This window comes from Poecile atricapillus, chromosome 11 (genome assembly GCF_030490865.1).
Source record: "Poecile atricapillus isolate bPoeAtr1 chromosome 11, bPoeAtr1.hap1, whole genome shotgun sequence".
Classification (NCBI taxonomy): Eukaryota; Metazoa; Chordata; class Aves; order Passeriformes; family Paridae; genus Poecile; species Poecile atricapillus.
The window spans coordinates 14,797,936-14,813,901 of NC_081259.1; the positions used below are offsets into that span (position 1 = coordinate 14,797,936).

General features: G+C 38.4%; 1 protein-coding gene across 1 annotated transcript; it reads right to left on the bottom strand.

The window, feature by feature from the left end:
- Nucleotides 1–487: 487 nt before the first annotated feature.
- TARS3 (threonyl-tRNA synthetase 3) lies at nt 488–15,199 on the bottom strand. Its single transcript, XM_058847144.1, has 19 exons — nt 14,929–15,199; nt 14,155–14,244; nt 13,203–13,393; nt 12,615–12,738; nt 11,388–11,509; nt 10,467–10,584; nt 9,748–9,812; nt 9,008–9,086; nt 7,673–7,819; nt 6,973–7,071; nt 6,475–6,641; nt 5,808–5,970; nt 5,031–5,168; nt 4,523–4,600; nt 4,323–4,423; nt 3,115–3,219; nt 2,295–2,367; nt 1,473–1,587; nt 488–1,357 (listed from the first exon to the last, which is right to left on the bottom strand). The coding sequence occupies exons 1-19, from the start codon at nt 15,178–15,180 to the stop codon at nt 1,209–1,211; spliced, it is 2,376 nt and encodes a 791-aa protein (XP_058703127.1). The 5' UTR covers nt 15,181–15,199; the 3' UTR covers nt 488–1,208.
- Between the last annotated feature and the right edge of the window lie 767 nt (nt 15,200–15,966).

Genomic DNA, 15,966 nt, shown 5'->3' on the forward strand with positions numbered 1-15,966 from the left:
CAGGAAATAAAAATAGATCCACTAACGCAAATGAATACAAAACGAAACACAGGCCTATTAAACACAGGTCTGTATGAATGTGAGGCAGAAGTAAAGCATAAGATTTGTATTTGTGTTAATATTTATGCACTAAATTGTAGTTTCTGCTTCATGGCTGTGATATTTAAATCAATAGATTTAATTTATAAATCTATAAATAGATTTATAGAGCTGTATAGCTTAGATAATTGAGCAATATACTTAACGCTGTCTAAGCCTGTTCATTAAATAACAGCATATTAAAGTGAAAAAGAGGTAAAATTTAATATCTAAAAAAATCCAGTTCAATTGCCTGCAATGGCAACTTTAAAAATAATTTCTAAGCATAAACAAAACAGAAATTTCAAGTTTCAAGTCCAACATACTGTTTTAAAATTAAAATTGTCCTCTCCTCCTTTTCAGCATTCTAACTACTCCCAGCAAATGAAGAAATAAATTACACAAAAAAGGCTTTTCAAAGGGTTTTTTTTTGTTGTTTTAGTAACAAGCCAAAACAACAGCAAACAGAGGAAAAAAATAAAACACTTCACACACAGTTACATTAATTCAACTGCATTCTTGGCAACCACCATTACAGCAGTCATCACTCCAACTCCATGAGTGCCTTCTTACACTGAGACTTCCAACAAAGATTCCAGTGGATTTATAGTCTGTGAACACACATTCTGAATTAACCAAGCTATTCACATCCCACCTCGCTCCCCCCATATATTTTTTTTACCATTGGGAGCTAGAAAAAAACCTGATCTAAACTGCTCCTGAGGCACTTATATACTGCAGAGCTCTGGATGCCAGGTCACAGTCAGGTACCTGCTCTGTGACAGAGGGAGCTCAGCATTCCCAGCAGCATCTGCTTTCCTTTCCAGCCTCCTCATCCCCACCACTGTAACAGCCCTGACTTATTCCCACAGAGAACCCACCACATCAGAGGTGTAGGACTTTCTAAATAAGCATTCTGCAATTCAGGCAGATTGGAAACTCATGCGATTGTTAAAGGAGTTGGCAGGTGCATCTGTCCTCTCATGCTTTTCCTGGAGCACCAAAAGTGCTACATTTGCTTATTTTGCGTATCCATTTACTGAAAATTCTCTCAGATGAGCATCACTGCTGTGCAGGAAGAAAGAAACATTTCACATAGGCAACTAATAATTTTTTTCCTAGCAGCAACATCAGAATTCTTCTTCTGCATTTGGAATTTGTGAAGTCTTTAATTTCTTGAGTTTTTCAATAGCAGAAGATACTGAAATCTCTCCATGAATTTTGTTGTCTCTGGTTCTCACATTGACAGCATTATTTGCTTTCTCCTTTTCTCCAACCACTGCAAGACATAGCACAAAATATTACACAATCTACATTAGAAAATGAGCCTAGAACAAACTTTGTCCAACATTAGAACTTAAATTATATTCAGAAACGTAAGATGCTGCAGTTACCTAAAATGAAGTTATACTGAGCCAGCTGTGCATTTCTAATTTTCTTGTTTAAGGTGCAACTTTGATCTAGATCCACATCTGACATAAATCCCGCTTCAAAAAATTGGTTGCAAACCTAAAAAAAAACCCAAAGAAACCAAAACCCTCTTAGTATTACTATATAGTTTACAACATACATTCGTAAATGCTGCAATTACTAATCTCTCCCAATAGTTAATTCATGCATATGCATAATTCTGTTTTTGTGGATGATTATAAGGAATTCAATGAAGTTATTTGAAAAAAATCTACACACACAGCAGCACCCTAGCTAGGAGACAATACAAGATAACATCAAACATATGCTGCTCTGCTGCTGCATGTCAAAAACATGTCCTCAGTCAGAGAAAGGAGAAAGAGGAGAAGGAATAAACACACTTATTCTTGCATTAAAAGGAAAGCATGGGACAGGGGTAAAACCAGCCATGTTTCAGAAGTGATGTAGTCAGGAATACACATGGTGGGAAATGGAAGAAACTGGCTCTGCCTACTTGGAGCTGAGAGAACTGTAGTGAAGCATTAGTTATATAAGGTTTGTCACCCAGGATACTTTCTCCTTTAATAATTACAGAAGTATGTACATAATTAAACAACCCAAAAGACTTGGAAGTTACATACCCCTTTCTCAGGTATAATTAAATTTTGGACTGAAACTTTTATACTGAAAAATTTGCCTCTCCCCCCAAGCATGTCTCCAGAGTTATTAAGCATTAATTCCCTGTTCTAGGACAAGTACTTAAGGATCTATGGAATCTGCCAGAAGGAGTCAAGCTCTCCTCTCACCTGCTGGGCGTATTGTTCCGAGGTGGGGCCCACAGGCACAACCATGACCTGCCGTGGAGACAGCCAGAATGGCCTGGCCAGCACAGGACAAACAGGAAATAAAGGTGCACTTTACATTTCCAGTCACAGCCATAGTCATACAATAATAATAATTTCTGTATAGAATTATTTACGTTAGCTAAGGATGTTGGATAGTGGATTATCTCCCTCTTTTCAAGCTCACATAAAATAGCAAATAGATTGATTCCAGTTCATATGGGGAAGTTGGACCTTCTGTATTCTTCCCAGCTAATTTCACAACTTTAAACAGAATTTTTTCTGCATAATTTTCACTTTTATCTAAAACTTTACAGTGAAAAGTGGACAATCAGGTGACTGAAAGTAAGAATTAACTCTTCCTTAGAAGTTTAAATACATTCATGAAGAAATATTTCCAGATCTTATCCAAGATAAAATAATCAATTGTAGAAGTACAAAAATATTTCACATATAAGGATTAATTAATGTCTGTATACATAAACAATTGCTTTACCTATATCTGACATCCTCCTAGTATAAAAGCCCAATTTTTCAGAAAAAAGGAACAAGAATAATGCAGGACTTACACATCCAATTACAATTCCTACTTCTGCATTGTTTTTCTTTTTTCTGCAGTCCCATGAAATAGTATGGATATGATACAACTCAGACCAGAAACCTGGACTTCTTTTGAGAAAATTTTAGGGGAATTATTTTTGCATTATAATATATGGGACATTAGGAAGGATATGCAGTTTCTATGTTGTTAAAGTCCTCTTAGAATTCCATTTGTGCCACATACCATTTTCCTCCATAATTTTCTGCTAGAATAGCTATCATTCTCTCCACAGATCCCAGAATAGCTCTGTGAATAATCACTGGCCTTTTCTTGTCATCGCCATCCTTACTGAAAAAAAATCAATTTTTTTAAAAAATAAACTTATCTTAGTTCACACACATGTAATCCTACTAATATTTTTGATTCTACTTTTAACAGAAAGACAAAATTTAGTTAATTATACTTATGAAAAATCTACTGGTTTTATTAAAAATGTACTTCATGTCAACTGGGCTTTTAAAGGAATTCTAATTTAAAATAATCATGCCTATAGCTAGTGGCAGAGACACACTTTAAATTCATGAAGACACTTGACTGACTCAGCATCATTTTTGTGCATTTTAGTATTTTATGTTCTTCCTTGCACTCTCCTTCCATTAGGACTTTCTTTTATTTTGTTGCACAGCATCTTACCTGCTCTTACTATTCATTGCTTCACTTAAATTACAATCCCAAAATTAAAAAAAAACCCTAGCTTTTTAAAAAGAAGCCAGTTCATAACAATATTATTTCATATCATAAAAGCTATGATATCTGTAGAATATACTGCTGGACCAAAAAATTACAAGGATTCTTATTCTATCTTCCCCATCTTCATAATATACAAAATCAAACACAGCAAGAAATACAACCCAGAAAATGATATTCAAGTCAACGTGGCACTAAGATTAATTCACCCAGTGGGCCTAGCTGGAAACCACCCAGATTTTCACTAAAAGCTGCTTGCACTTGGTTTATGTTCAAAGTTAACTAATTTAATCTGCTAAAAATAAAGAACTACTTAGTACAAACATACTTGCTCCTTAGGGCATGTTTGAATTTGTGTGCCATTCCAAGGAGACACAATGACTAGGCTGAAAATGAAACCTGACTCAGCTGAGGGGTTTTTAGCAGAGCTTATGATCAATTGTCTTCAAAACTGGCAGACAAAACAGAAAATGAGATTTTCCTGAATTTACAATTAAAGTGAGCTATCATTACACTGAGAAAATATCTTCAAGTTCATGACTCGCTCCTCTGCTCACTCAGGGTGCCCTACCAGCTGGCTGATTTACAAGCTAATCATTTGTTAAACAAGCAATATATTATTAGTACATAATAGGAATTACAGATAATAAAAGCTACTGTTTAATTTCATTTTAAAAAGGAAGATGTTTAGCTTAACCACTCACCCAACATAAGTAAGATTAAACCGAATGGGGAGCTGGAAGTCAAGTTGGATGGTTGCACACTGATGGTACCTACCAATTGCATCTTTGATTTTAATATCAATCTGTGAAGCAAAATAACACAGTTACTAAATATAGTTTGCCTGCAGTACATCTGCATTTCTGTCCATCCCAAAGTTATACTGAAATGCTGAGTCACTAACCTTAGGTCCATAAAATGCTCCATCTCCTGGATTCAAATTCCATTGCTCTCCAAAGTCATTCAAGCTGTTTTGAAGTTGCTAATCACAATAATGAGAGAGTAATTAAAAGAGGTATAGAAGGGTGTCTCATCAGTGGAAGTCAAAGCACTTGCCTTTGAAATTCAAAAGGAGTCAAAAAACAGCACAACCCCTGTTGTTCAAGCATTTGTTCATTTATGACAAATAATCTGGAAATAGTAGTTCCTTGTATAAATATTATGATTAATCAGAAAAAAAAGATTATTAGCAATCTAAGTAGTTCAAGTTAAGGGGCTAAGTAAGAATCTGAAAGTTCTGGTTTTCTATATAAACTTCAGATTTAATGCGATGTTTTCCTACAAGAATTTCCACTACGGGCAGTATTCAGCATCTGATTTAAGCAATTTCACCATGCAGCATGGAAGAACTCAGTTAAATATCTACCTCTGCAAGTACAAATATTAAGTATGTTTGCTTTGAAATTAATTACCTTTTCTGCATGATCCCAGACCTCCAAATCTCCAAGATAATTTTCTGGTCTTGTAGAAAGATGTAGTTGAAAGGTAAAGCCAAAGACAGCATAAACTGACTTCAAGAAATCAAGACAACCCTTAATTTCTTCTTCAATCTTAAACATAAAACATATTAAAATAGGTTAAAATTTACTTACATAAAAATGTAATTGAATCCACTGTATTCTTCATAACCAGAACATAAGTGTCCATTAATTAATAAGAAAAAAATAAAAATCACTCAAAAATTACATCCAATAAACCCAAATCCATTTAACGGGCAAAGAGAGATCTGAGGTGTTATGGCTTCAAAGCATGGCAAGTAAAGTAGTACTTTTGTTAAGCATGAGGTTCTGAAGACAAATTGTATCCCGAACTGAAGTACATCAATTTATACATGTAGTTCCACTAAAATCTATGGCATTACTGACAAAATAAAGGTTTTATTCAGCATTTCTATAGAAAACAGTGGATCAACTGCTTTTTTTTTTGCAGAGGGAGATGGAAAATGTAACAAATCTTACTTTCTGGGATATAGCTGCCCAATGCATCTTTCTAAATAAAAGGAAGCACCTAGCAAAAAAAAAAAAACATCAAAAGCAGCATTATGCTACACAGTGGAAAAATCAAGAGTTGATATACTTCAGGGATCTTTTTCTGGTTTACTGTTAGTTTGCACTGGGAGAGGGAAAGGTTTTTTTTAGGTTTTTTTGGTTGACTGGTGGGGATGTGGGAAGTGCTTTTTTTTTTTTCACCTGTTCCATTGTGCAAAAGATGTGAGCATCATCTTGTTGGAAGCGCCTTACACGAGTCAAGCCACTCAAAGTGCCCGAGAGTTCATTTCGGTGAAGAACTCCAAAATCTGCAAGTCTAAGAGGCAATTCCCTCCAGGATCGGGGACGATGGGCAAACATCAAGCTAAAAGGAACATGGAAGAACCTTCCTCTTATCCTTCTTACAGGAGATTTAAGACAACACAAAAATAAACGAAGCTCAGTACAGACAGCAATCACATCTTTAAGAATTTACTCATTCAGGTTACATCCTGAAAGAGGCAAACAGAAAAAGCACACCACTCAATGAACTGCTAAAGACCCCTGAGGAAAAAATCCATAAGAGTAAATCAACACTGGTTCATCTGTACCCTTCTTGGAACACCACATCTGATGCCCACCTCTATCCAACAGAATTGCCATTTACTAGTGGTACAGACTAGTACTAGCATGCACAAACCCAGCTGAGTGTAGAGTTACTGCAAAGGTCTGCTTTGGGACACTGTCAGAGAAGCTCTCTGGACACACTGGCTTAGCAGTCTATCATAAACATACATCACAGCATGAATTAATAGTCCTTTTATTTCTCCTCAGCCCCACAAAGGAAAAATGACGTAAAACAAGACATTTTCCAGTTGAGAGTACAAACCAATGTCCTGGACAATTCATGGGTTTAAGGGCAAAAGTTTCCTTCTCAATCTCAAAAGAGAACATATTTTCACTGTAGTGCTGCCAGTGTCCTGAAGCTTCCCAGAGTTTACTGTTGAAGACGTTTGGAGATACAACTTCAGTAAAATTACGCCTGCGATATTCCCCCTATAGAACAAATGCAACATTTAAAAGGTGAGAGTGTTTTTGACAAGCAAAAGCCTGATTCTTTTTAACTGTGGTATTATGATGGCAATTTACAGGGACATGGTAAGACTACTGCACATGTAGATTGTGCACAACTGGAAAAACACAGCTTCACTCTGCCTTATTTTCAAAAAGGTTACATTTGTATAATCCTTGTGAAAATCTTGTATATATTTACATACATAGATCTCTTTCTGTGGGTAGCTCAGGCTATGAATAGCTTATCATTTAAGATCAACAAATATTAATCAAGCTGTTAGGACTTACATCAGTAACATCAGTATATACTCACCCGTATGAAATCCATGAGCGTGTTATAAAGAAAGGCACCTCTGGGGAGGAAAAAGCAGCTTCCAGGACTCAAATCATGAAAGAAGAAGAGTTCTTGCTCCTAGGTAAATTAAAACCAAAATGCTCTAATAATAATTCAGAGAGAATTGCAGAATGTAACTACTTCACACACATTGAGACATTGTACAGCAAGAGGATGATTTATGGTCTATATGCTCTCAGCAAGACCAGTTAACTGATCTGCAGTTCTTCTCTTAGAAATTTGTAAGAACATCAAATTCCACTTGATTCTTTGACCAAGTAAATACACATTTCACAAAATTTACACCTATTATAAAGAATGACCAAACCATGTTATTCACACAATTTCCAAATAAATTCTCTTCTGTGAAAAATAGAGTGGTTTAGGTAGGATCTGCAAAGATTCTACATTAAGAGGTTTAAGACTTATATCCCTAAACTAAGGGACTAAAGCCATTAACGTCTTCCCAACATTAGTTTAACACTCATCTGCAAGTGACAAGTTGAGTCTGTAGAATTAAAATTTTAAAATGTAACCAACATCAAGAGGCAAATACAACTCGACCCCTTAAAACTGTCAAAAAACAACAACAAAAAAATCAAACCAAAACTAAAATACAAGGGAAGAGAATGAATTTTATAATAGAAGTATAAAATATGTAGACAGAGGAATAGTGTACCTTCCCAATTTTCCTATGATCCCGGTTTTTGGCTTCTTCCTGGACTTTTTCCCATTCCTTCATCATTTTGTTATCAGGAAAGGATATTCCATATATTCTCTGCAGAGTCTCCATGTCAGATTTTCCTTCCCAATATGTAGAGGAACTCTGATACATAAAACCCATACTTTAAGATAATATTATATAATATTAGGGAAAGAGGGATAAACACTAACCCATTCAAACATTATTGTATTTTTCCTCGGAAAAAGAATTATATGCAGTCCTTCAGCATTAGTTTGTAATACAAAGAGACTTGCAGTGCCTCTTAGTCAGCATACTAGTACAGAAGACAAACAAAAGTGACAGGTCAAATCATATTTTATTCTCTTAGGTACCTGTTTTAAGTCATGGCATATTTTATTATTTCATGTTATAGCTTCTAAAAAGGCAGGACTTGTTTACAATGGAAACATGATGCAGTAGGGAAACATGAAAGGCAAAATAAACCTAACTCTTACAGATAAATCTGAGCAGTTTTAACCCTCTACCCACTTAATCCCCAGAACTCGACTTCCATAACACTTCAGTTAGGAAGCCAGCGAAAGCCACAGTGATGAATGTTCCAAAGAGCTCAGTCTAATCAGGTCACCAAAATTAGCATCTGTGGGTAACTTAAACTACACCATAAATTCAGAGGCCTCTGCAAACAATCTCTGGCTTTCCTGGAAGCAATGCCATTTTTTAACAGCAGCACTTGCAGATCTGCCAAGGTCCACTTTATCTCCTGTACCTGAAAGATACCATCTGACAAGGTCAAAATACTATTTTCTGACCCAATGAGTATCTTGATGCTCATTTACTGCAGAACAGAGCACGCACTCCCCCCCGCACTCAGATGTGACAAATGGTACAGACTAACCAGGACACTTGTCCTGTGAAGTGCAGTGCTGGTGGCCCAGTCCTGCCACAGGAGCTTAGGCACTGCACTTCTCTCCTGTGCACAGCAGAACAGCTCATCTGGTCACCACCAGCTAGAGTAGCTCTGCAGTGCTCTGCATCACTCTAACTGTGCATGTTACTACACTAATACTCTGATTAAAAAACATACTGGGAACTCTGACTGAGGAACTACTGTTTTAGTCAAGAATCAGTAAATGTCAGATGCAGACCAATGACCAAAGTCAGTAGTTCTACTTGTACAGCGGGAGCTGGGAAAGAAAAGAATTACTGTACAGTAAGCAAAGAATCCAATACAAAGGACCAACCCTAGTATCATCAGCTCAGGAAAAATAAATATATAAGTAAATCAACTGACAATTTATTTCAGTTTCAATGCAGTTAATTTAAACTTACCTTAACTATTTTAAAGGCCTTAATTTTTCCAGTGTGTCTCACGTGTGGACCCCTGCAGAGATCAATCAATAGACCACATCTGTATAACAAAACAAAAAGAGTGTTCATTTCTAAACAATACAACATTTTTCAATACAGTCACTAATAACTGACACATTCAAACATGCCAGTAAATGCAGCATGCAGCAAATTCAGTGCACCTTAAATGTAACTGTGCTTTCTACTGAAGCAGAATATTCACTCAGTAAATGCTCAGCACACTTGATCCATTTTCCACAGCATCATAACACATTTGCCAATTCATATAGTTCCATACCTGGACTTGTTCAAGCTGGCCAGGAAATTTTACATTATGCACATCAAACAGAAAATGGTCATTTTCCAACCAACTAACAAGCAACTGAAAGAGCAGGCTCCTCACTCCACACTGAGCTAGAGTTAGCTTTATCCATTATGCAGCAAGCCAATGTCAGAGACAGCAACTTATTTTAATCAGTCTACTGAAGCCAGAGGGAACAAATAAAAACTGAATTCAACATTTGTCCATAAACTGAGACCTAATCTGCCCCAGCAGAGAAAGAAAATATCTCATTTTACCTAAGTAGCAATATTAATTGCAAACTTAAGTCCCAAACAAAAAAGAATTAAGAACTTAGAATAAAAAGACCAAACTGTTCTCTCAAATTAAATTAATTAGCTTAAAAAATACTTTATAGTACCTTTCAAGTATATTTCTTTACCTGTATACTGTGGTAGTTGGTGTCTTCACCTTCTCATTAAGGATACGACACTTAAACTTGTTATACTGTGTGTGGAAACATGAAAAGCCATAAACATCAATGAAATGGATAATAAAATTCTCTTTAAAATTTACATTTTAATGATACAAGTGTGCCAGTAAAAGACACTTCTAACTAAAAAACAAAACCAAAAAACCCCAAAACAACAACAATACAACAAAAAAACCTCCTCATATATTTCTCAGAAGAGTTGCAAAAGCAGAGGGGAAAGAGACAGAAACATCTGAAACATCTCCCTTGAGGGTGTGTTGAGGATTGTGATTACCACCTGAACACCCCAAAGAACTTGTGAAAAGCAATCACACAGTACAGTGAGACTGGAGATCTTCACTGAATAAAACAGAACCAGAGCTAAAGCTTTTTCTGACCTGTCTTCACAAGTCAGCCAGAAGAAATGAATGCCTTTCATTTACATATCTGTTACTTCATTGAGCTTGAGATGTGTTTTTGTAGAATACAGAATTGTTTTAATAAGTGCTTGAAAACATCCTGAACACTTGAGAGGCACATGGAGAGGGGGAGAAGGATTGTATTGTTATTGTTTTTCTCTGTTTTACTAGACAGGTACTGTTCTGACAAGTAAGTCACATGCAATACTGCATAAAAGTTACATTTTAAAAGATCATTGTACCAGATCCACAGCTACTCTAAAGATTTACCTTAAACATGTCTAACAGGATCTCCTTTTTGACTTCCAGCCTTTCAAAAGCCTGTTTCTCTTTTATGATATTTTTACAACGGTTCTCCAGTAGTGGGAATTCAGTACTAGATACACTTCTAGATAAAAATGACACAGGCAAAATAAATATAAATTAATTATTTTGATACTCCCATTTTTTCAAGTGACCACTTTCTAATGGTCTAACTTGAAAAACATGGAATGTGTTGTCATTTGTCACAGTATTTTTTTTTCTTAGTTACTTACAATCAGCTGTATTTTCAGACACTAAACCCAGAAACACAGACAGTACCACCCTGAACAAACCCATTGCAATCATTCCTGGAACAGTCTTTGACATGATTAAATGTCTGGAAGACCTATAGCTCAAATTATACATCTGATTTAGTAAAAAAAATAAACCAAGGGGGAAAAAGGCTCAACCCAGCCACAAGAGCCAGTTTATCAGCTCATGCAGATTCATTATTCTCCCTGCCTACAGAGAGATAAACAAGGAAAAAACAGAATTGTAAAGCTGTGCACAAGGATTAGAAAAGTAGTAAACACCTAGGATAAGTTACATGCATTTTTGCCCTTTCTACAAGTGACTATGGCCCTTGGAAACCAAACTTGCATGACTCTTCAGGGAAATCACCCCCTTTGCCTCACAGGAACTTCAGAAAATTCAACCCAAATGCTCTGCATTTTTTCCACAGATCAGCTTCAACTCTTACAGAGCAGGTATCTGAACACTGTTTCTGAATTTAAATATATACACAGACTCAGTTGAACCGTATACACAGAAGACTAAGTTTCAAATCATATTAGAGACACAATTATATTTTTAACATGCAGAAACAAAATAATTCTAGCACTGAGCTTTAATATGGAATATTAAAATTCTAAGACACTGTAATTTTACCTGTCTTCAATATACATGTCATAATGAAATCCATTCTCAATTGGTGGTCCATAGCATAAGCAGCCCCCAAAATATCCTTCCATGGCCTCTCCAAGAATGTGAGCACTTGAATGCCAATAAACCTGTAAATGAAGTCAGGTCAGCAAACCATGAGGTCAATGGCATTGTGTAACTAAAAAGAAGAAAAAAAAAAAACTAGAGATATATCTGCAGATAGGACACAGACTGGAACCAGTAAAACAACTTAATCTTTTCATTTTGAAGTACTCTGAACAATTCATATAATGGCAGGTGAAGCACTAAAGGCCCACCATACTTCAGTCTGAAAGAGGATCACTACACGTCTGCACAATTCCTTCAACTCAGTACTTACTGTACCTTGCTTGTTTGTAAGTCCATTTCAGTCAAAGTCTATGCACCAATAATCACATCTAAAGCAATGCAGCCAATTAAGTTGCCATTGCTCACATTCAGTACATTTATTAATGGGCCTGTAAACTACATTACCTGAAATATCAGAAGAAGGAAGCCAACAACACAACAGATCAATACCAGTGTGATGTTCTGAGTTCTTATTAGTTCAGACTGTTTCAGAGCTATTGCTACAAGATAAAGCCTTTACAGACTCCTGAAATGTTTTCAACAAGCTTAATCACATGAATAGCTCTTTGACAAAACTGAAGTCCAATCCTAGTGTACAAAGATAATACAAGCCTCAGACTGAATACCATTAAAGGAAAATCTCAGTCATGTTGCTAAGTATATGTTTAGTTTAATTGACTAAGATAAGTCTACTGAAGGATCCAATAAAGAGTGCCAGTACAAGGCAAGGAGGTGTAGATTTTATCTATGACTCAAGTCTAATATTGAACAGTTTTTAGAAAACAGTAGAGACTGCCTCACTTTGCTTCCACTGTCTGATCTTCAAATGCACTGAGCCAGACCACAGACTGTTTCAGGTTAACATAAAAGTCAAGGCTTTCTGTACAAACTCCACTGAGAAATAACTTGTTAATGCTAAAGAGAAAGATGAAAAGAACACAAATATTTTACTCACTATCAGACTACTGGTGCTTAGTATCCAATCTTTGTTGAATTATAGGAAATACATTACTTGAATAGTTCTGTGGGTTTTTTTTAATGCAAGATTTTAAAAGCTTAGTGCTGCAATCAATTTTATGTCATTAGTTTATTTAATCAAGCAGAAACCATACAATGTTTACTCACAGTTTTGGCTTCTTCATTATCAAAGGTGAGCAGCTCTAGAGTACAATCTCCCTCCAGTGGACGGTCCAGGTCCCAGAGTTCACCATTCACTTTGGCTATGACTGCATTTGAAGCCAACACTTGACTAAAGAAACAGAAAAGATACCAAGAGACAAGAATATTTTGGTTCAGATTTGTAAAAGACTTAAGATTTCTAAACCCCATGAGACCACATCCACATCTTGTAGCACCTGAAGACCTTAAACTTTTGTTTCTGTGGTCTTCTTAAACACTTGCCTACTTTTAAGACATAGAACCTCAAGGTCTTGAGAGGTTTTGTTCAACAGTTAGGGATCTAGAGGAAAGGCTTCTACTTACAACAGGTTCTACTGTATCTGCTAACTCAAAACTTCTGATGTCTCTCAATTCCTAGCAGTATCACAGATTTAATTGGAAGCAAGTATTATGATCCCAGCACAGAACCCCAAGCATCACTCAGAACTGTAACCAGCTGTTTCTGCTACATGAAGCTGATATGCCAATGCTTTCCAAGCAAACCAATTTACTTTTATCACCACAAAAGTACAACTCCTTGAATGAGCAGGTTACCTAATTCCTACAGCTATTTGATATGGCGTGGTTTTCCAAGATTCCCCTTCAACCGTCTCTCCGTCTGTCAGAGTAATTTTGATAGATTTGCTCTGGTTGGCTGCTCTGTAAGCTAGCAAAGCATCATGCTCTTTTTTCAGTGCTTCATAAAGCTTCAGTCTGTCTTCTATGAAACTCGGCACACACTGGAGCTGTAACACATGAATTTGATCATACACACACATATTTGTGAGACAAACAGAATAAAAGGATTCACAGTGCTGGTGCATACAGGTTCCAACTTCTCCAGATTTAACTGTACTAGAATTTATACTAAAATTCATATATATAATTGCATACAGGATAGTCCAGTCCGACTTACTGACTATTTTATAGTGGTTTTCCAATTTTCAATGCACTTCCATCAGTCTGGGCCTAAATGATTCTGTGAGTTGGACCTCAGAAAGCAGCTTATATTCTTGACCAAAAATCTGCATTTGGCCAATATCCTGGGAAATTTGCATCACTCCAACAAGCCCTCACGTCTGCCACTACATTCAAAGCATCAGATTCAAGCCAGACAGTTCACTGAAGGTTTCTGTATTTTAGCTTAAGGTGAGTTATTAAGCTCTATTGTACTATAGCAGTGCTGCCATTCCTTTCAGCCAACAAGAATGCTGTTTAACTGCTCATGAACCATCATTCTCCTTAGGCACCACAAAACCATCACTTTTTCAACAACCCAAATCCTTTGGTTACATTAAAAAGTAGAGATCTATGATTATATCAGTAACCCTACTAATGCAAGATGAAGCTCCTGAATAATGTGAGGTTTTTTTCTCTGGGCTACAGCATGCCTTCTTCCCAAAAGCCAGGGTTTCAAAATATAGCAGAGTATTCTGGATTTGAGTGCCTTTTCTGAACCTGGCCAAAAACAAGTCCTATTGTTATGTGGTATCAAAGAACCACTTACATCATTCTGGTGTTGGTTCACAGCCTCATCTTCCTTTTTTTCCTCTTTAATTTGATTCACTGCATCAGTTGGACTTGCACTGGAGACCTCCTAAAAACAGTGATAATTAAAAGTATACCCTTACTATACCTTTAAGATTTTTTTCCAGCAATCATCGAAACAAACCAAACCAGTACAACATTGGGCTAAGAAGGCAATTACAGGGAATAAGGTACGTCCTTAGTACAAAGACTTCTCATGGCACATCTAAACTGTATCCTTTTGATGTTCAGCAGACACAGCAATGCCGCTCACCAAGCAAAGTTCTCTCAACGCGATTTCCCAAATTTTACTACAACAATTATCACCAGCAAAATCCCCAGCGAGGCCGCTGGAGATCAGCGAGCAGCCCCGGCAACTTCAGTCGTGTGATACCTCGAACAGGTTGCGCAGTGATGCTGTGGCTGCCCCATCCCTGGCAGTGTTCGAGGCCAGGCTGGATTGGGCTCTGATTAATCTGGTCCAGTGGAAGATTTCCCTGCCCATGGCAAGGGGGTTGGAACGAGACGATCTTTAGGGTCCTTCCCAACGCAAACCATTCTACGATTCTGTGAACCCGCCGCCTCGGCGCAAAGGCGGAGACCGCTGCCTAGTGCTGCGGGCAGACACCGCGACAGGTTTCTGTTCCCGGGGGCCGGGCACAGGCGGCTCGGTCCCGTCAGCGTCCCCGTCCCGTCCCGTCCCTTCCCGCCCGGGGTGAGCGTCCCGTCCCCGCCGCGGGCGGCCCGGCGCTACCTCTCGGCCGGCCGGGGGCAGCGCCGGCACGGCCCGGCCCAGCTCGGCCGCCAGGCTGCGGCGCAGGTGCAGCAGGCGGTAGCGCAGCTTCTCGTTCTCGGCCCGCAGCCGCTGCAGCTCGGGGCTGGCGCTGCCGGGGCAGCGGAGCTCCTGCGGCTCCTTCAGCCGGCCGACCTCCGCCAGCAGCCAGCGCAGCTCCCGCTCCTGCCGCGCCAGCCGCAGCTCCGCCGCCTCCGCGGCCGCCGCCGCCATGTTGGCCCGGCGCTCCGCCCCCCGCCCGCCGCCGCCTCAGCCCGGCCGGGCGCGGCTGCGGGGCCGTGAGGGGCCTTCCCTCATCCCTTCCCTCCTTCTCCTTGAGCGAGCGGCTCTGTGGAGCCCTGCCTGCTGTGCCGCTGGTTCCTCAACGTACCCGAGGCCGGACAGCAATTGGGAAGTGTCGGTATGCACAGAATCAGTTAGGGTGGAGAAGACCTCTGAGATCTGAGTCCAACTTATGACCGAGGAGAACCGTGTCAACTGTACCATGGCACCTTGTGCCACGTTCAGTCTTTCCTTGAACGCTTTATGAAACAATGCCAATGTTAAAACATGTTGGTCAGATTGCGTCCTTATTTGACTTCAATGTCAAATAAACAGGTGTTTCCAGGTGTTAGGACTCAGAGCTTGGGAGGATTGTACAACTCCTACTGCATAGCCCAAGTCTTTGCTGCATCATTTACAGGTCATTGCACATAAATAGCTCAGTTCCTCGGCCCTGGGAAAAGAATCGGTCTCCATCACAAAGCTTTTATACCCACCATGTACTCCCGTGTATCCTTCTGTCTCGAACACTTCTTTGGCATCATTAATTTATCTAGTTTCCTTCCTTGATTGTACTTCACGCTCACTTTTCTGTGTTCAGTTTCTCAACACACACTTTCAAATTTTCGCCTTAAACCTAAGGCTTTAAAAGGTGGGGATTTTTATTACCAAATTGGCAATTACCAAATCAGAATTTTTGCACTTTATTCTTCTGTTTACACAATGGGACATAACTAT